A 21931-nucleotide genomic window follows, 5' to 3' on the forward strand; every position below is an offset into this window, starting at 1 on the left:
TTACACACTTGTGCACAAACACTTCCTAGGCCTCCAACATTTTACAGAAATCAGAGGCTTGAGGCACAAAGTGCCTGATTTAGCTGTACTTTTTTATCGTTGTACAGAAATCCTTAAATATCCCTGGCCATTTTTAAGAGGGTCAAATGTGCCAAATATTTTAGAAACTACAAGACACCAGCCAATCACGTCACTTGGCTACTGTTCTAATTATTGCTTTGCCTTGATTTTCAGCATAGTGAGAGAGTGTAAAAGAATGAGGGATTCAATTAATTTTTAAATAATACTTACATTTTAGCATGCAGTCATTTAATTTCAAGTGTAATTAATCATATAATTTATGATGATTAAATATTCATAATAATAATAATTAAAATAGACATTGTAATCAAGCTTATGTAAAGGCTGTTAGGATACTGACAATGTTAAATATAATTTTTCTGTAAGAGCATCAGCTTTGAATAATGATATGGACAAAATATAATCACTTTGTTCTCTTATCTCACTGACAAATATAGTCTTTACGGAAATCGCATTTCTTAGACCAGATCTAGGTCCTGATTTATTTATTTTTTTTAAGTACATTGCAGTAGTCTAATTGTATCTTTTTATTTTGTAAATGTTTTTTTCTTTATTGAAGCAAGACATCAGTATGTTAGCAACATGTCATAATAAAGACTTGTGTGATTTTGAAGTACAAGCAGGCCAGCAATGTCCAGTGTTAGTGAACCTAATCTAATCTAATCTAATCTAATCTAAAATTATTTATTTGAAGGCTGCAGTGTATTTAGAAAGGTTTCACAACTTTTAATAAAAAGTTTCTCATTTTGTCATTCCTGTTGGAGAGATGTTTCTTGCCAGTCAATTTGAAAAATGTAAAAGCGCTTTTCACAAAAAAGTTTAAATTGGAGAAGGGGCGATTTAGATCCACATGTGGTGTAAGCTTTAACGTTCTGCTGCAGAAATAGGCAGAAGTATTTTCCCTTCTCTAGAAACTTCTAAAATGCTAATTTGACAGCAATATAGACATTTAGGACAAGCAGCACTATGAAATAACTAAATAATCTGGAGATAGGTAAAGCCTTGTGGAATATGTTAAGAAGAAGGAATAAATACATATACAATACTGTGCAAAAGTTTTAGGCAGGTGTGGAAAATATGCTGCAAAGTAAGAATGCTTTCAAAAATAGAAGTGTTAATAGTTTATTTTTATCAATTAACAAAATGCAAAGTGAATGAACAGAAGATAAATCTAAATCAAATCAATATTTGGTGTGACCACCCTATGCCTTCAAAACAGCATCAATTCTTCTAGGTATACTTGCACAAAGTCTGGGATTTTGTAGGATTATATTCAGGTGTGTGATTAACTAATCATACCAAACAGGTGTTAATGATCATCATTTTCATATGTAGGTTCAAACACAGTCATTACCTGCAACAGAAACAGCTGTGTAGGAGGCTTAAAACTGGGTGAGGAACAGCCAAACTCTGCTACAAAGGTGAGGTTGTGGAAGACCGTTTCATGCCAGGTCATACACCATGGCAAGACTGAGCACAGCAACAAGCAACAAATAGATTTACTGCATCAGCAAGGTCTCTCCCAGGCAAAGATTTCAAAGCAGACTGGGGTTTCAAGATGTGCTGTTTAAGCTCTTTTGAAGAAGCACAAAAAAACGGGCAACTTTGAGGACCGTAGACGCTGTGGTCGGCCACGGAAACTTAAAAATCTGAAGATGACCAGCAGTGCCATCAGCTCAGAACTGGAAGAAACCAGTGGGACCCAGGTACACCCATCTTCTGATCGGAGAAGTCTGGCAGGAAGTGGTCTTCATGAAAGAATTGCGGCCAAAAAGCCATACCTTCGACATGGAAACAAGGCCAAGTGACTCAACTATGCTCAAAAACCTAGGAAAAGGGGTGCAGAAAAATAGCATCAGGTGCTCTGGGCTGATGAGTCAAAATTTGAAATATTTGGCTGTAACAGAAGGTAGTTTGTTCGCCGAAGGGCTGGAGAGCGGTATAATGAGTGTCTGCAGGCAACAGTGAAGCATGGTGGAGGTTCCTTGCAAGTTTGGGGCTGCATTTCAGCAAATTGATTTGGGGATTTGGTCAGGATTAATAGTGTCCCAAATGCTGAGAAATACAGACAGGTACTTATCCATCATGCAATACCATCAAGGAGGCATCTGATTGGCTTCAAATTTATTCTGCAGCAGGACAATGACCCCAAACATACAGCCAATCTCATTAAGAACTATCTTCAGCGTAAAGAAGAACAAGGAGTCATGGAAGTCATGATATGGGCCCATAGAGCCCTGATCTCAACATCATCGAGTCTGTCTGGGATTACATGAAGACACAGAAGGATTTGAGCAAGCCTACAAGAAGATCTATGGTTAGTTCTCCAAGATGTTTGGAACAATCTCCCTGCCAAAAACTGTGTGCAAGTGTACCTAGAAGAATTGATGCTGTTTTGAAGGCAAAGGGTGGTCACACCAAATATTGATTTGATTTAGATTTCTCTTTTGTACATTCACTTTGCATTTTGTTAACTGATAAAAATAAACTATTAACACTTCTATTTTAGAATGCATTTTTACTTTGCAGTATGGTGGGTGTTTTGGTGGGGCAGTGGAACTGGACGGGGGCAGACTGAGTTGACCCAACATGTGCTTGGTCCAGTATACTAGTATTTATGTTGAAACTGAACTAAACAGATTTGTTTTATGGAAATTTGTTGGCTTGCACACCAGCAATATTGGCCAGTTGCCTAGTGTGTGTAGTCCCTAAATGAATGAGCTCTGCAATTTTCCATTTGGTTTAGAACTGAGCATGTTGAAAAATGTATTGATCTGATTGCAGATGCCTTGCAACCACGAAACAAGATGTAGGTTGAAGATATTTGGCCACTATTCTTGAGTGCAAAGTGTTCGAGTCCTTCTTGATGTGGTGAACTTGGACAGTGTTTGTGTCTCTAAAACCAAGTAACAAGATTATGCCTTGGCCGTATGTTGTTGTACTTTGATGGTGCTAGCATGATTTTGATGAGATAGCCAACAGATTTAAAGTGGCAATTAGCTTTAACTCTAGTGGCTATCTCACCAAAATCAAGCCACATTTAGCAACTTATTACATATGGATCCTTATGGGCTCATGTATTAAAATGTATAAAATATGGAGCCTGGGATAATGGAAATTAGTATTACATTTTAGTTAAATCAATTTCCAGTTGATAATGCTAATATGTGTTTTTACATTTTCCAGAGGAGTGCAAACATGAATATTTAAACAAATATCCTAGGGCATTCAGATACCAGAACATGTTACTGGGAGCCACTTACAGGATCATGGGTGATGCAGTCTGCAAGGAGCCAGATAGCCTGAACAGAATTGAGGAATCAAAAGCTCGAAAAGTTATACAACTTGCAGAGTCTGAAGAAAATGTAAGCATTATAACAAAGTTCACATTTTGTTTTAAAACCAGGTAAATCATTTAATCAATTCGTGTTTTTTTTAAGTTTTTAATGTAAAGGGGTAAATAATATATTAAAAAAAGACATAATTGGGAAGCATCAAGGCTCAATGAAAATAATTACATATATAGAAAATATTGTAAATGCATTAAATTAATGACTTACAAATCAATATACAAGTCAGTCTAAGACAACATTAGATGGAGAGGCCTCATTGTGAAATTATTATTAACTAGTAATATGGACCGGTTCACTGTCCTCTCATTGCTTCCTACCCACTACAATTACCACGTTGCCAGCGCAGTGGTCATTTCCTCCTGGTGGTCTGATCCATCTCCTTCACTACAGTGATAGTTGTTCAGTGCGCGCTCTGGCTCCAAGTCTGCATGACAGAGACTGGACAGATGATTGTTACATAAATATATATAAAATGCTTCCTTCATCAGAATAAAACAGAAATTGAAAAACACACCTTTAAAACATACTTAAATGACAGTATTTATGAATTTCCCGAAATACAAGATATTCCTATGTCAATTTTGCAATATTATGCTGCATGCAGGTAACAAATGTTGCTCTGAATACTTGGGTTCTCATATGTTGGCAAAAATAAAGTTGCAACTCCAGCACTCACTTATATATGGTTACCTACTAATAGTTACTGCTGTCAGCAACAACATTTGTAAGGTTCTGCATGAAATCCATAATCAGCCATAACATTAAAACCACCTGTCTACTATTGTTTAGCTACTCATCATGTCTCCAAAGCAGCTCTGCCCATCGAGTCTGGATTTGGGAAGGTGTCCTGTAGTATCTGTTACCAAGGCGTTAGCAGCAGATTCTTAATGTCCTTTAAGTTGCAAGGTGGGGCCTTCTAGGCTCGGACTTGTTATTCCAGCACATCTCACAGATGCTTAATAGGATTGAGATCTGGGGAATTTGAGACAAAGTTAACACTTTTAACTCTTTATCATGTTCCTCAAACCATTCCTGAACAATTTTTGCAGTATTGCCGGGCACATTATCCTGCTGAAAGAGGCCACTGCCATCAGGGTGTATCTTTGCTATTAAGGGGTGTACTTGGTCTGCAATAATGTAGGTGGTACGTGCCAAAGTAGTATCCACATGAATACCAGGACACATTCCCAGCAGAAATTTGACCAGAGCATCACCCTGCCTCCGCCGCCTTGCCTTAGTGCAGTTCTGGCCAATCTGTGGATCTCGAGCATACTCTGCCACCGATTAGCTGGTAAAGCATAACTGGGACTTGTAGTTTCACAACAGCTGAAGAGCCACAGATTAGCCAGGCCTGCAATAGCACATCATGGTGCCATCTCTCTTCCGGGTCAAGATGCACAAGCACCCGGCTGTCCACATGATGCAATAGAAAACATGATTCATCAGACCAGGCTACCTTCTTCCATGGTCCAGTTCTGATGCTCATGTGCCCATTGTAGGTGCTTTTAGTGGTGGACAGGAATTAGCATGGGCACTTTAACTAGTCTGTGGCTACCTGGACCCATACGCAGTAAGCTGCAATGCACTGTGGTTCTGACACCTTTCTATCATAGCCAGCACTAACTTTTTCAGCAATTTGTGCTACAGTAGCTTTTCTGTGGGATAGTACCAGGTGGTCTTGCCTTTGTTCCCCATGCTCATAAATGAGCCTTGGGCGTCCATGACCCTGTCTCTGGTTCACCGCTTATCCTTCCTTGGACCAATTTTGGTAGGTACTAACCACTGCATGCTGGAAACACCCCATAAGAACTGCTGTTTTGGAGATGTTCTGACCAAGTCTTTTTGCTATAACAATTTGGCCCTTGTCAAAGTCGCTCAGAACCTTATGTTTGCCCATTTTTCCCGATTTCAACAGATTAACTCCAAGAGCTAAATGTTCACTTGCTACCTATTCCAGTCATTGACAAATGCGGTGATAATCAATGCTTTTCAGGCTAGGTTGGGTACGGGATGCTGGTGCTCAGGATCATGACGCCAGCATCCCGACAGGGTTAGGATACCAACACCTGTCCTAACCCTACTCCTACCCCTACACCTAACCCTCCCTCCCCACAGCCTATACAACTGAGACATTGAGTATGACTCCCACGATCCTTCGACAAAACATATGCAGGAAAAACAGATTTGTCTAAGGATTGTGGGAGACAAAAAAGGACGGAGGTTCTCTGGAGACTTGGACACACCAAATCTCCATCTTAAACGGCTGAGCAGGGCAGTCACAGGCTGACATAATCTTGCCCGTGGAACCGCTATTACAGCTGAGCGGTGGAGAGACAGCTGCGCAAAGGAACTATTTAGCCTGAAGAGGCTTTTATTATATTAGACCTGGAGGTCAGTAAGGAGCCGTTTTTTTATCAGTTTTTTCATGGTCTAAATCACACATTCACTTGCTGTACAGATGATTTTTTGACATTTTAAAAAAATAATTTGTTAGTAAATGTGTGATTTAGACCCTGAAACACAGTCGACCAAGAATCGACCCAACATCGACCAAAATCGATTTTTAGTAAATTTATTCCCCGGTTACTGCGGTACAATCTGAATATACTGTCCCTGTCTGGGGCATTTATAAATACTAACAACTGAAACATTGGCTACAAAGTATGAATCCCACGATCCTTACAAAAATCAGTTTTTCCTGCATATGTATTGTCAAAGTTTATTTCTATTTTGTAATAAAGTGCAAATCACTTGGTGGTACCACCTACAAGTATCCAAAACTAAGAAGAGCAAACTCCCCTCCAATTTAATTGGGAAGGTGATCATTCTTAAACACTGTCTGAGCAAGGATGGGCTACAATATTCTGCTCGTGTTTTAAGGTGTCTCATTGCTTCAATCATGTTTTATAAATTGATTCATAGATTGTACCTCACCCCGGACAGACAACCTACCATTTGTCCAGGGCCAGTGCTAGGGTGTTCGGTGCCCCCCTGTAAACGATAAATTTGCACCCTCATTCAATTATTTTCTGTTTGCATGTCTCTTTACAATATTTCATATTTACCCCTTATTCATGTTACGCCACACAGTAAGAGCCCCTTATAAACATTACGCCACACAGTAGTATCCCTTATTCGCGTTATGCCACACAGTAAAGCCCCTTATACACGTTGTGCCACACAGTAGAGCTCCTTATACATGTTACGCCACACAATAGAGCCCCTTATACACATTACTCCACAAGGTAGAGCACCTTATTTACATTTTGCCACACAGTAGTAAGCCTTACTCACATTATGCCACACAGTAGTAAGCCTTACTCACATTATGCCACACAGTAGTAAGCCTTATTCACATTATGCCACATAGTAGTAACCCTTATTCACATTATGCCACATACTAGTACCCCTTATTCACATTATGACTCATAGTAGTACCACTTATTCACCGGTGGCAAAGGTAAGTTACCCCCCTTGGGAGAGGCTGCAGTGGGGAGCTTTGTTTAGCTCTTTGCTTCCCACCACTTCAGCACTCTCCCATCCTCATCTTCTACCACTTTCCCATTCTGGCCAGTGGCGCCGCCTAGCTTCTTTCTTGGCCGTGCCGTCTTCTGGCCTCTTCTGCGTCCCCCGGAGCTCTTCACCTTAAGTCTTCTTGTCTTGACCACCACTGACCTGAACCCACTGCGGCACCTGATGTCAGATGGCGCGTGTAGGCATGATTGGTTGCCGGTCTGCGAACCGTGACTGGTCTGCGGCCGGTGCCAAATTTAAACTGGCACCGTTTGTGGCTACTGCTTGACCAGTGATATGAGCAGACGCAATGTGTCCCCAGTATCAGCCACTGCTGACGCATCTCTACAACACTTCAAGTGTCGGATGCCAGTGTCGGCTCCCACCGCAGTTCCTGCCAGGCCCACCCGTGACACTCCTGCGCTGCCTCAGCCTGCCTGTCATACTGTTTGACAGGTGCAGCAACAGTGTAAAGCCGTTTGATACAGCAGACCCCGCAGTAAAGGCACGCTGCAGGGAGGGGTGCTCTCCAAACTGGCACCCTACTGCAATGCTTTCCCCATTGACCAAATTGTTCCGGTCCTGCATCTGGCCCTCTATATCTAAATTTTGTTGGAGAAACTGTGGACAAGTAGGTGAAATTTCCCGTGTCTTTTGGAATTGTCCACTCCTCCAGCCTATTTGGGTATGCATACCTCCCAATCAGCTGGTGACTTTTTTTCATTATTACCCAGGAGAGTTGTCTATGTGCCATATTCTTGTAGCCAGGAAGGTGGCCATTGCACAGCTATGGAGGTCCACTTCTGTATCTTGTTTGGAAGTTATTTTAGGCAAGATACAGAGACATTTAGAATTTGAAATGGCAGATTGTTAATATTCATCTTCAGTCTCCTCTGATGAGATGGTTTTGATGGAGTGAATATCTGGAAACCCAGAGTGGTTCATCTAACCTTGGCCCTCATTCAGAGCCGCTCGTAAGCGGCAGTACGCTCGTTCCGAGCGATATTTACACATCTGCGCATGCGTACGGTTTTTAGTACGCATGCGCGAACCAGTCAGTGTGGCCGAAAATCGTTTGTTCGCTATATAGCGAGTGCCTGCTAATTTGAGTGACAGAATGAGGCGTATGTGGGTGGTAACAGGGGAAGGTGCTTGAAAAGGGGGAGTGGAGATCAGAACGCAGGCGTGCTTAAAGGTCAAAGCGGGCGTTTTATGGGTGTGCATAATTAATACAGCAGCGTCATTGACCACGTCACTGGGTTATTTTATAGTCAGAACTGCTCGCAATATTGTGGTAGGAAAAACCAACCACAAGAATAGCGAGCAGTTCATACGCTGTTCGATGTACTCGATTAATCTAATAAATAGCGGACATGACGTATGATGCGAGCGGCCAGGGGGTGTTTTTATCAAATAAACGAGCGTATGTTTTGCTTGCTCGTTCAGACATGGCGGCAACAGACCGCAAAGAGCGAACGGTTCATTTGAATAGCCACCCCCTTTTTATGAACGAGCGAGCGCTAATTGCGAGCGGCTCTGAATGAGGGCCCTTGTTCAAGTAGTTGATTTAAGTCTTTTAGACTCCCCTCAGTCTAATCAATGAGATACATTAATTGGTTGATAATTTACTCTGTTTTCTGTCTGTGGCAACCTCCAAAATGCCTATGCCACCTGCCAATGTCTACAGTGTTAATTTTCCTTTTGTTCTTGAGTTAGATTCTGATCATGTACATAAACTGTGTTCCCTTTACGAGGGCCTAGGCCCTCCTTTTTGCTTGTTTGCCTATGTTTCTTTTTTTTTCTGTACCCTGTTTTCTTGTGATAAAAATTCAATAAAAACAAATTAAAAAAAAAATAAATATAGGATAATAACCAGTTCTGGTAGGCTAAATGAAAAAACTAAACACAATGCTAAATCTATGGGCTAGTCATTCAGGTTCATATAATATGGACTTTTGTTATACAAAATGAGAGAATGCTGTAGACACTGAGGTTTAGCTGCTTCTTCCGACCCACTGTAGATCTATGATGTTTTTCCATCCCGAATGCAGACCCTAACCTGTTTCTGTACACACAACAAATGTAACCTCTTTTTCAAACTATATTGCATACCAAATAGGAGTCTTCTGATAGTGGTTACTGACAACACCCATCAACACTTTTTTTCTGTTCACTAGATTGCTACAACTATTTGTTTGACACAGAACAGACTTTGCATAGATTTGTATACTTACCAACAGGTCTCTGCTTTGTACATTAGCCACCAATATAGGTTCTCTATTGTATACTGTTCACCATATCATCAATATATGTTTTTGTTTTGTATCCATGGGCTTAATATTTTTCATGTACATTTTTAAAAATAAAGTATCAGTGGTCTCTGCACTGGTTAGTCCCTCTTCTAAAACAATCCCCCAGTGTGTGTGTCTGAGAATGTCCTCTTTGTCAGATTGTGGAGGGCCCCAAGATTTCTGCTGTCAGTGCTCCACATTCTTTGCTGGTCAGCTCTTTCCAGGCATTCCCATTATTGTTGTTATGCTTGACTATAGGTGGCAGTGGGTCTATATATGAAATCAATGTATTGCTTGACATCTGCTGTCAGAAAAGCGGCAGAAGAACAACAGTCCCGCTCTGCTGATTGGACTGACAACAAAGGACTCATTAAAGCTTACATGACCTTGGTGGATTTCTGTGACACCCATCTCCGGAAAGTGGAAGAAAAATCAGCAGGTACTAATATTTGTTTGGTTTTAAATGTATTTTGTGATTTTTACCTTACTGATTATTCCTTCATGCAAATGTAATATTGTCAGTTTTATTGTTTCATGATGATTTTCTTCTCCTTAGTACAGTTTTAGTGTCTCTAAATTAACTCCAGATTACAGTTTGCATATTCTTCATGCTTATTCTATGCGTATTTCCCTGGTTCATTCAAACTGTTTAACCCATCTGTTGATTAAGGCTCCTATATATTTATATAGAATTCCCTATCCCTGCCACCCAAACTTATAATAGGATTTTGTTCTCCTTGTTCCTTCCTTTTCCTTCTGGCCTTTCTACGTTTTATCCTATCCATCAACATACACAAGGGCTAAATCAGTACTGTCTTATTGTATGGGCACACTGGGCAGCTGCCCAGGGCCCCACAATTCTAGGGGCTGTCGAGCAGAGGCGGGCTGCGCCGAGGAGCATCTGTCCTCCATGCAGGTGCCTCTGGAGTATCTTTGGAGGCAGGTAGAGAATGATGCCTGTCCAACTTGCTCTGATTGTGTGTAATCAACTATCAAAGTGGCCAGGGAGCATATTTTTCTGCCTGCCTCTCCACCGGCTACCCTATGCACGGAGCGAGTGGCTGCACATTCCAAGGAGAAAGATGCTCCCCGGCAGCTCTGATTGTGAAATACACACATTCTGAGCGGCCAGGCAGCATTCTTTACCTGCCTCCCAGTCTGCAGCCAGACAGTGAATGTCTGCAGCATGCTGATTGTTGGATGGCTGGAGCTATCCACCACAGTGTTGACAGCCATTCACTGTATGAAAGTATGTAGAGAGATGGTGCGGGACCGAAGGAATGATTTTTTTTGAAGGGTTAAGAGGGGGGGGGAGACTTACTTTTTAATATTGTGACGGTGTGGGGTAATTATCAGATCGGGGATGGTGTAATTTGGGCGTTCGATCTGGGGTTTGATTTTATTAATTGGGGAGAGGGGAAAATGGGTGTCTGCACTGGGGTATGATTTTATTAATGGGGTGAGGTCAGTGGGTGTACGATCTGGGGTCTGATTTTATTAATGGGGGAGGGGGCATTGGGTGTCGGATCATACGGGGCCCCAGTGCATTGCTTTGCCCCAGGGCCTATGGTGATATGAAGACTGCCCAGAGCTAAATGTTTGAATTTCCAAACATATGATTTTGGAACAAAGCAAGAAAATTATTAACAAAATAAAATACTTATATACCAGCAGTGCACATATAATTTTACTATGTTTACATACAGATTGTATTACATTTTCATTTATATTTCTTCTTTTACAACTCATTTGTTTTCAGCCTTCTCAGTCTGCACAGTGATCTGCAAATGCCAATCCTGTAGGCAGAGCAATTGACACATGCCATGTGCAGCAGTTCTGTTTTCAACATTTTGTTTTTTTAACAAGGGCCAAGGCACTAGTTAAATAGAGAGATCCTTATTAAAAGAGTAGTGATGTAATAATTCCCCTATGGGCTAACCTGGCTTTAGTCCCTGGCCTTTCACTGCATATGTCCTTTATGTGGTCTAGGGCAGGCGTCCTTCTCCTGGATAAAACTCCCTTCAGAAGGGCTTTGTCCCTGGCTCTCGAAGCTGAAGAGTTTGCTGGGTTTCTCCAGAGTGCAGTTTCACCAGTAGCTGCAGGTTCACATTTTTCTGCTCTCTGTGGAAACTCTCCTTATTAATAGACAAACTTCAGCATTTGACAAACTTTGCCACTCTGGTCACTCTTTATTGGTTTCTCCTTGATTAAATTGTAATTCTCTCCTTAATGCTGATGGAGAGAAGGATCTGTTACAAATAAATAGGAAGCTGATCTCTGTATGTCTCTAAACTCGGAGGAGTGGGCTGAGTTGCAAAATTCGCCATTAATGTTTGCATTAAGGAAGGCCTACAAATTATTGTGTAGGTGGTATTACATCCCTAGTATACTCAGTGCCATCTTACCTGGTACTTCGGATGCCTCCTGGCAAAACTGTAACCAAGCAACTCTTTACTGCACATCTGGTGGAACTGCCCTAAACTGTTTTGGAGGGATGTTATATCCTTGGCCTCTTGATATGCAAATATTGTTTGTTCCTAAATACCTCTTGCTCCCACTACCAGTCCCTGACTTTCCCAAGCATGTCTACAAGCTACTTAGACATATCATGGTTGCTGCAGCATGCCAAACTGCTGTCTCCTGGAAGCAACTCTTCCCGCTTGTTGTCGTCTCAGTCTGCACCCATGTCTGGCATACGTACTAGATGGATTATGTAATGAGCGCTATGAGAAACTCTTCTGCATCTTTCCATAAGGTGTGGGCCCCATGAACTTCCTTCCACAACTTCTCTCTCCTTAACCCCCTAAATTCAAATCCGGTTTCCATCATCTGTGGTCCTGTTATTGCAGCTACTGTATCGCCAAATTTCGCTCAGATAAGCCTTTTACCTTGGTCTACTCCCCTTCTTCCTCCCTAGCGCCCCTAACCCAGTTTTTTGTATAGCAAGCTTTTGAATGCACCCACTTCTGATTATGTTGCAGGCAGCTTTGCCAGCCCTAAGTCCGCAATTGTACTCGCATCGTCCTCAATCCATTTTTTGCTTAATTCTTTGCTAGTTTTATTAGAATTGATTATCTTAGTGCACAAATAAAATTTCCTGTGTCTTCATTGCAGTGTCATATTAGATGTCATGCCTATGTTTGATTTAGCGTACACTCAACTGCAGCCTACATTGTTTGCTTTCTGTACACTGTAAAGTCATTTTGCATCAAAATTTTCTAATTAAATGTGTTTCTTGATTGTTTCTTACATGTTGATAGTGTTGCATGCTCAGGACTGTAAACCATTACCTGAAGTCCTTGTGGATAACATGATTAAAGCATTAAAGCTTGGCTCTAAAGAAGCAATGCTAAAGTTTCCTAGACTACTACAAATAGTTGAGCAGTACCCTTCTGAAACCTTGGACTTAATGGCTAGAGAGGTGAGTCATATGTCTAATGCCCAAAATGTATGACATATGAAGTCAGTTGGTAAATACAGTATGTTTTCAGGTAAACTGAATGATTTAGTAAGCAAAATAAATATATATGATGCAGGAATGAAACAGATTTTTTTTTTTGTGTGTGTGAAAGATTGTAAAATATATTTTTTAATCATTTTAATTTTTATTCACCAAAAATAAAAATTAATGACTAATGTGATATGGTACCATTGTTTAAGATGTTTTCCAGAGAGTTTACTCCCCATATAATGCATGTGATGAATCTTGAATTTTTTTATTTTTTTTTTTAACTCCAATCCCATTAATATTTATTCATGTTTTTTTGGCGAGTCCTTCCCTGGGTTTCCACACAAGTTGCCCTGTTGAACACTTTCCCAATACTTACAGTGAGCCATTACCTTAAGTAGTCAGCTGCAGGAAGAATGTTTGGGTGTCGGAGGAGGAAGTGAGATGACTGCCTTGCGCTTAAGCAGTTATGTGGGACCCGTACCAAAATTTCAGAAATTGGAAACGAGAAGTGGGTTTAGAAAGAAACATTCATATTGGAAATTCCATTATTATTAGTTGCACTTAATTTAAGCTGTTTAAAATGACAATAAAAGGTTTGATCATTGCTGTATTATGTGCACTTATGCTTGAAACAAGATACCATGCACATTGTAATTACATTACATTATAGGCCATTCTTTTACAGGCAAGTTGACATTTGGTGTTATCGGTCCAGTTTTGGTAGGCGGATTCTGCTCAAGCCTCCTTGAGCTGCGAGCAGATTCAGCCTTTCGAGACGCTAATTGGCCGTCTTCTGCACCTAATTGAATCCAGTCCTATTATAATTCATATAGGGGCTTGTCTTATTGTCTTGAGTTGGTAAAGTAACATCCTACACTGCCGTCCCTACCTCCCAAAACTTGTTTTAGCTGGTTTAAGTTTTCCAGGTGACTTTGAGTTTCATACCATAGGAAATAGCAATTATAGTGGGTCGTGATTAACTAGCGATGACAAAGGATGGCGATATGAGTTATGTGCAACACAATAGTATTTAGCTGTTAAATAAGCCATGCTCACTACTGTGTAATGTATGGTTCTTATGGGCCATTTGGACCCCTGTCTCTAAGAACCTTTAAAATGTAAATGTCAAAATTCCATTGCATCAACACTGATATTTTCTTTGAATCAATGTTCTTTTACTCATGTTTTCATCAAATTTTGATTTTCAGTTAACATGAAACAATTATGCTTCTGGCCTTTGGATTAGAAGGAATTAGTATGTACATAGATTTTTTTTTTCAGGTTAGTTCCGTTCCCTGCTGGCAGTTCATTGGTTGGATCAGTCAAATGATGACTCTACTTGATAAAAAAGAATCTCTCGCAGTGCAGTTTATTATAGAAGAGATTGCTAACCATTACCCTCAGGCTCTTGTGTACCCTTTTATGATCAGTGGGAAAAACTATAACTTCCAAGATACAATTCATGGACACAAAAATAAAGAGTTTGTGGAAAGGTAAGGAGTTCTGCTGCTCTGTATGCTGTATATGTTTTGTATTATGTATTAGGTATCGTATCATGCTCTGTACATGAATATTTTTGTTTTTGCATGAGTTATGGGTGATGTGGCGACTGTCCACTTACATCCCTTTGCATATATTGTCAGAAGTGGGGACGCAGCCACTTTCCAGTTCAGCGCTCCCTATCAAGTAGTGTAAATGATATAACCGTTTGACTGATCCAGTACTAGGTTAATCCATTCACTTTGCTACAGATTTAAATTGTGCTGTGATCTGTTTGTTTGTGTGGGACGTCACTTTTGGTCACAGACAATAAAAAATTTGCCATATTGCTCTTTTTAAAAATTAATAAGGGCACATGTTCTATCTCCCACTAACCATTGAGGAAGTTTGCGCCAGCAGATGAAAAGCATTGGTGCTTCGTTTGTGAGGACATTTACCTCTGGATACTTTTTGGACACTACTTGGGGGAACCCTCTCCTGGCCAAAGGATGTGATTTATCAATTTTAAAGATTTCAAATAAGCTTATTGACTTGTTTATCCATATAAAAGCATTTTATTTATTTAGATATAAATCACGATAGTGTGATATTGCTTAGAAAAGTTTAATTAATATCTATTTTATGAAGTGTTGAATGCTGCTTATTTTTTCTGCTCTGTTTACAATGACATGATGTTTTGATCACACGTGACAAAATATGTCATGTACCTAGGTAGAACTCTTCTTATGTGCCTCTAGGAGTGCAAATACTTATCCTGTTCTACAGTGCCTTGCAAAAGTATTCACCCTCTTGGCTTTTTACCTTATTTGCTACATTACAACCTGTAATTTATTTATTTTTTTAATCTGAATTTTATGTGATAGATCTGCACAAAATAGTCTAATTTGGTGAAGTGAAATGAGAATAATATATAAAAAATAGTCTTTATAAATAAAATTCTGAAAATTGGCTTGTGCATATGTAATCACCCCCTTTGCTATGAAGCCCCTCAAAAGTTCTGTTGCAACCAATTACCTTCAGAAGTCACATAATTAATGAAATGAAGTCCACCGGTGTGAAATCAAAGTGTCACATGATCTGTCAGTTTAAACACACCTTTTATGAAAGGCCTCAGAGGCTGCAACACCACTAAGCAAGAGGCATCACACCATGAAGACCAAGGAGCTCTCTAAACAAGTCAGGGACAAAGTTTTTGAGAAGTACAATTCTGTTTTGGGTTATGAAAAATATCCAAATCTTTGATGATTCCCCCAGAGCACTATCAAATCCATCATCAACAAATGGAAAGAACATGGTACCACAACAAACCTGCCAAGAGACTCACAGACTGGGCAAGGAGGGCATTAATCAGAGAGGCAGCACAGAGACCAAATGCAACCCTGAATGAGCTGCAGAGTTCCACAGCAGGGACTGGTGTATCTGTGCATGTGACCACAATAAGCCATACACTCCATAGAGAGCTGGGATTTATGGAAGAGTGGCCAGAAAAAAGCGATTACTTAGTGATAAAAATAAGAAGACATGATTTGAGTTTGCGAAAAGGCATGTGGGCGACTCCCCAAATGTATGGAGGAAGGTGCTCTCGTCAGATGAGACTAAAATTGTACTTTTCGGCAAGGAAAATGCTATGTCTGGCGCAAACCCAACACATTCCATCACCCCAAGAACACCATCCCCACAATGAAACATGGTGGTGGCAGCATCATGCTGTGGGGATGTTTTTCAGCAGCAGGACTGGGAAACTGATTTGAGTCGAGGGAAAGATGGATGGTGCTAAATACAGGGATATTCTTGAGCAAAATCTTTTTCAGTCTGATTTTAGTCTGGGACGGAGGTTCACCTTCCAGCAGGACAATAAACCGAAGCGTACTGCTAAAGCAACACTCAAATGTTTTAAGGGGAAACATTTAAATGTGTTTGAATTGCCTAGTCAAAGCCCAGATCTCAATCCAATTGAGAACCTGTGGTCAGACTTGAAGATTGCTGTTCACAAACAGAAACCATCCAACATAAAGGAGCTGGAGCAGTTTTGCCTTGAGGAATGGGCAAGAATCTCAGGGGCAATATGTGGCAAGCTCATAGAGACTTAACCAAAGCGACTTGCAGCTGTAATTGCTGCAAAAGGTGGTTCGTCAAAGTACTGACTTTAGGGGGGTGAATAGTTATGCAAGCTGAAGTTTTCTATTATGTTGTCCTAAATGTTGTTTGATTCACACAATAAATAAAAACACAACTTCACAGTTGTAGGCATGTTTTGTGAATGAAATGATGCACACCTTCAAACAATCCATTTTAATTGCAGTTTGTGAGGCAACAAAACATGAAAAATGCAAAAGGGGGGGTGTGAATACTTTTGCAAGACACTGTACATGAATGTGTTTCATTTGGCCTTTGTATCCAGTCCTAATATGCTGGATGCGTGTATACATATCCAAGCAAAAAGGGACGGCACTCAAGGGCTTTTAAAAAAATAAATAAATATATATATATATATATATATATATATATATATATATATATATATATACACATATATACATACACATACAGTCAGGTGCATAAATATTGGGACATTGACAGAATTTTCATATTTTGGCCTCTATTCACCACCACAATGGCTTTGAAATGAAACAAACAAGATGTGCTTTAACTGCAGACTTTCAGATTTAATTTGAGGGTAATTACATCCAAATCAGGTGAACGGTGTAGGAATTACAACGGTTTCTATATGTGCCTCCCACTTTTTAAGGAGCCAAAAGTAATGGGACTATCAACTCAAAAGCTATTTCATGGATAGGTGTGGGCTATTTCCTCGTTAATTCATTATCAATTAAGCAGGTAAAAGGTCTGGAGTTGATTCTAGGTGTGACATTTGCATTTGGAATCAGTTGCTGTCGACTCTCAATATGAGATCCAAAGAGCTGTCACTAGCAGTGAAGCAATCCATCATTAGGCTGAAAAATCAAAACAAACCCATTATAGAGATAGCAAAAACATTAGGTGTGGCCAAATCAACTGTTTGGAACATTCTTAAAAAGAAAGAAGGCACCGGAGAGCTCAGCAACACCAAAAGATCCGGAAGACCACGGAAAACAACTGTGGTGGATGACAGAAGAACCCCTTCACAACAGTTGGCCAAATCAAGAACACTCTCCAGGAGGTAGGTGTATATGTGTCAAAGTCAACAATCAAGAGAAGACTTCACAAGAGTGAATATAGAGGGTTCACCACAAGATGTAAACCATTGGTGAGCCTCAAAAACAGGAAGACCAGATTAGAGTTTGCCACACAACATCTAAAAAAGCCATTACACTTCTGGAACATCATCCTAGTGACAGAGTGATGACAAAAGCAGCAGAATGAATTCTGAAGTGTTTCGGGCAATATTATATTCTCATATTCAGTCAAATGCTTCAGAACTCATTGGACGGTGCTTCACAGTGCAGATGGACAATGACCCGAAGCATACTGCAAAAGCAACCAAAGAGTTTTTTAAGGCTAAAAAGTGGAATGTTATGCAATGGCCAGTCAATCCCGTGACCTGAATCCGATTGAGCATTTCACTTGATGAAGACAAAACTGAAGGGAAAATGCCCCAAGAACAAGCAGGAACTGAAGACATTTGCAGTAGAGGCCTGGCAGAGCATCACCAGGGATGAAACCCAAGCGTCTGGTGATGTCTATGCATTCCAGACTTCAGGCTGTAATTGCCTGCAAAGGATTTGCAACAAAGTATTAAAAAGTGAAAGTTAGATTTAGGATTGTTTAGTTTGTCCCATTACCTTTGGCCCCTTAAAAAGTGGGAGGCACATATAGAAACCGTTGTAATTCCTACACTGTTCACCTGATTTGGATGTAATTACCCTCAAATTAAATCTGAAAGTCTGCAGTTAAAGCACATCTTGTTTGTTTAATTTCAAAGCCATTGTGGTGGTGAATAGAGGCCAAAATATGAAAAGTCTGTCAATGTCCCAATATTTATGCACCTGACTGTGTGTGTGTGTGTGTGTGTGTGTGTGTGTATATATATATATATATATATATATATATATATATATATATATATAGTATCCAAACAGACCCGGCACTCACACTGAAAAAAATATAGTTCCGTTGCCTTCCCCTGATGCAATAAGCAAATAATATCCAAGGGGGAACGGGAGGCACTCAATGAGACTTCACAACTTGAAAAGAATTACAGCAAAACTGTTGCTAGTTGTCAACGTTTCAGTGACATTCACTTTTATCAAGACATGAAAAAACAGCATGGTGACATACCTTAAATAGAATTCACCCCGTGTACCTGCACCACACTGTGTCATCCTGTCTGGAGTCCGATGACGTCACTGATAGCGCCACAGCGCCGGCGTCATCGTCATACCAAGGGGGCGTGTGCACCTATGTGTAAACCATCACCTAGGTAACCTGTAAACAGATGACATCGCAAGCATATAGAGAGCAATCGGAATGATGTACACTCAAAGATCACTGATAACAGGAGAATGATGTAGACGGGGAGGGAGAGGAAACACAAAGGGAGAAGATAATTAGAGAAAACGAGTGAATGAGTTCATTTCATTCAATCCGCCAGGATGAAGCGTTTGGAGATTATGTATCCAACGTGATTCATGTTGTAAGAGGACACGTCCTCTATCACCACCTCTAGTACTTGGTGGGATCCAGTCTATCATTTTGCAACGGAGTGTTGATAATCCATGCTTAAAGTCTCTAAAGTGCTTAGCCACAGGCTGGTCTACTTCTTTACCCTCTAGGGCAGCTCTAATGCTCGAGCGGTGTAAAGCCATACGTTCCTTTAGTTGCCTAGTCGTTTTGCCAATGTACAGAAGGCCACACGGGCAACGTATATAATATACTACATAACGACTAGTACATGTGAGGGCATATTTGATGTTGAATTTGCGGCCAGAATGAGGGTGAACAAAGGTATTGCCAGTTTCTAGATGGCTGCAAGTGATGCAGCCTGTGCATTTGTAGTTGCCTGACTTTCTAGTGAGAAAGTGTACAGGAGTTTCTGGTTTATGTTGCGAAATATCATTATGCACAATTAAATCTTTAATGTTGCGACCCCGTTTAAAAGCAGGGGTGATCTTCGTTCCTTGCAATGCCTTTAAAGTAGAGTCAGTTGTCAACATGGGCCATGCTGCTTTAGCAGTTTGTATCAGGTCCCGTGATCTATTGGAAAAGTCCTGGACCCATAGTATTCTAGAACATTTGGGAGTTCTTTTGACCTTTTGAAGAGCTGCCAGTCTGGATACTTTGAGGGCTTTGACTTTAGCTTTTTTAAGAAGTGTAGGGCTATAACCTCTGGACAAGAATTTAATGAGCATCTTGTCAATTTGTTGGCTAGCATCAGTTGGATCACTACAAATCCGTATAATCCAGAGAAACTGTGAAAACGGTAATCCTTTTTTGAGCGCTGGAGGGTGAAAACTACCTGCTTGCAGGAAAGTATTTCTGTCTGTAGGTTTGAAATAGATCGTAGTGCAGATGTCCAATGTCTGATTGACTGATATAGCTACATCCAAAGAATGTATCGATTCAAAACTACTATCGAAGGTGAATTTAATAGGGCAGTCCTCAGAATTAATATTTTCCATGGTTTGTGTGAATGGCTCTTTGGTACCTGTCCATAGGATGAAAATGTCATCAATGTAACGTAGATATGCTGTGATGGATCCTTGAATCGCCGGGGATGAGAAAAATAAGTCCCTTTCAACTTCACACATATACAAGTTGGCAAAACTCGGTGCCACGCATGACCCCATGGCACAGCCGGATCTTTGTAAAAAGAACTTACTGTCAAATAAAAAATAATTTCTAGTAAGGGTTAGTTCTAGGAGGGTGAGGAAAAACGTGATGTCAGGTCCATCGTAGGCTGGATTATTCACGAGAATCCGTCGGATAATTTGGAAACCACAGCAGGAGAAGAAAGTATTGAACAATTTACAGCTCAGCTCCTACGCCTTAAGAAAAGAGAGGTAGATTTCTACCTACATGGAGTGACATTATCCGACTACTATCGGGAGAAAAAAATACCCTGAGGGTTCAGAATCAAAAATATTCCCACTATCGGTAGATATAACCCCACGTTTTGCAGAAGGTGGGCCGCCATCCTCAACAGATGCTCGTTTGACCTCATCCTTCTGGTCATCGAGGAGTCGGCCAGAGAACTAGCTCTCGCCAAAGAAAACATTTCTAAATTTGAATCCTCTCGTTTAAGTCAGCTACAACCTGAGGTTTCCACGGACATAGTATCCAAACTTATGACACAGGTAGAACAATATAGAAGTGATCTGATCAAATTTAAAAAATCTAAATTACAAACTGTGAACCGGGATTACGCGGAACTGAAGGTATATAGCTGGGTCAATAATAGGGGCCCCCCACTGATAGGAGACCACGATATAGACCCCGCAGGTTCCCGTTGGAAACTGATTCCTCCACTGGAGCAATCTCCTCTAGCGATCAGGAATGTGTCACAGAGCCTACAAAATCAGCTCAGCGCCCCCCTTTAGGAGTACGCACGCGGGCCAGAACAGATCCACCTGTAGATCCAAAACCCGTCGCGGAGGGCAGTGGGCGAGGACGATCAAAAAGAACATACAAAAGGAAGATGTAGTCTTCAATTTGTCCTCAAGGGCATTGACCTCAGATGAGGTCACAGTTTTAAACAAGGGTTTATCCTTTGTCCCCACTCAGGACTTTGACACATTTACCAGTAAAGTTGACCTATATAAGTTCACCAGGAAAATTAAACTTAAGGAGCGGTATGGTGATACAAAAGATCAGGAACATCTACCTCCGTCATACATCAAAAAATCTAAATTTGACCCCACATCAATTAACCCGGCTATCAAGTACTTCCACAATAGAATGGAAGCACATATAGACACTTGTGCTGGCAACATATATCCAATATCGAAGGCCACTAACATACCCAATTTATCTAAGGCTGAAAGAAGAGGTGTACCAACTACTAACTGGCGATCCTACACAAATGTTCAAAAAAGAGCTTGACAGTATATTGTCGACTGCGTTACAAAACCAGATTATTTCTCAGAAAATTTTTGAGAGTCTAGTCCAGGATTGGCCGAGGGTACCTGTACTGTACAGTATTCCTAAGTTACATAAAAACGCCACCAACCCACCTGGCAGACCCATAATTGCGGCCAGGGATTCACTGTACTACTCGATCTCACAGTATTTAGACTATTTACTTCAACCTGTGGTACAAGCAGAAGCCACTATCCTAAAGGACACTACATCCTTCATCCTCAAGCTACAAGAACTTTCGCCATTAACCACTAAACATCTAATGTGCACAGTTGATGTGACAAGCTTGTACACGTCTATACCTCATCAGAAAGGCATTGAGGCGATCCGACGGATTCTCGTGAATAATCCAGCCTATGATGGACCTGACATCACGTTTTTCCTCACCCTCCTAGAACTAACCCTTACTAGAAATTATTTTTTATTTGACAGTAAGTTCTTTTTACAAAGATCCGGCTGTGCCATGGGGTCATGCGTGGCACCAAGTTTTGCCAACTTGTATATGTGTGAAGTTGAAAGGGACTTATTTTTCTCATCCCCGGCGATTCAAGGATCCATCACAGCATATCTACGTTACATTGATGACATTTTCATCCTATGGACAGGTACCAAAGAGCCATTCACACAAACCATGGAAAATATTAATTCTGAGGACTGCCCTATTAAAT

At 40.6% G+C, this 21931-nt stretch overlaps 1 protein-coding gene across 1 annotated transcript in view; it reads left to right on the top strand.

Moving 5' to 3' along the window:
• PRKDC (protein kinase, DNA-activated, catalytic subunit) overlaps window positions 1-21931 on the top strand; it is a 418309-nt gene that overhangs the window by 308107 nt on the left and 88271 nt on the right. Inside the window, exons 71-74 of the mRNA XM_088469547.1 lie at window positions 3268-3446; window positions 9497-9677; window positions 12499-12659; window positions 13971-14182. Coding sequence (XP_088325673.1) covers window positions 3268-3446; window positions 9497-9677; window positions 12499-12659; window positions 13971-14182 — 733 coding nt within the window. The remainder of the gene's footprint in view (window positions 1-3267; window positions 3447-9496; window positions 9678-12498; window positions 12660-13970; window positions 14183-21931) is intronic.

This window comes from Taudactylus pleione, unplaced genomic scaffold (assembly GCF_031769625.1).
Source record: "Taudactylus pleione unplaced genomic scaffold, aTauple2 ptg000093l, whole genome shotgun sequence".
In the NCBI taxonomy this organism is placed as follows: Eukaryota; Metazoa; Chordata; class Amphibia; order Anura; family Myobatrachidae; genus Taudactylus; species Taudactylus pleione.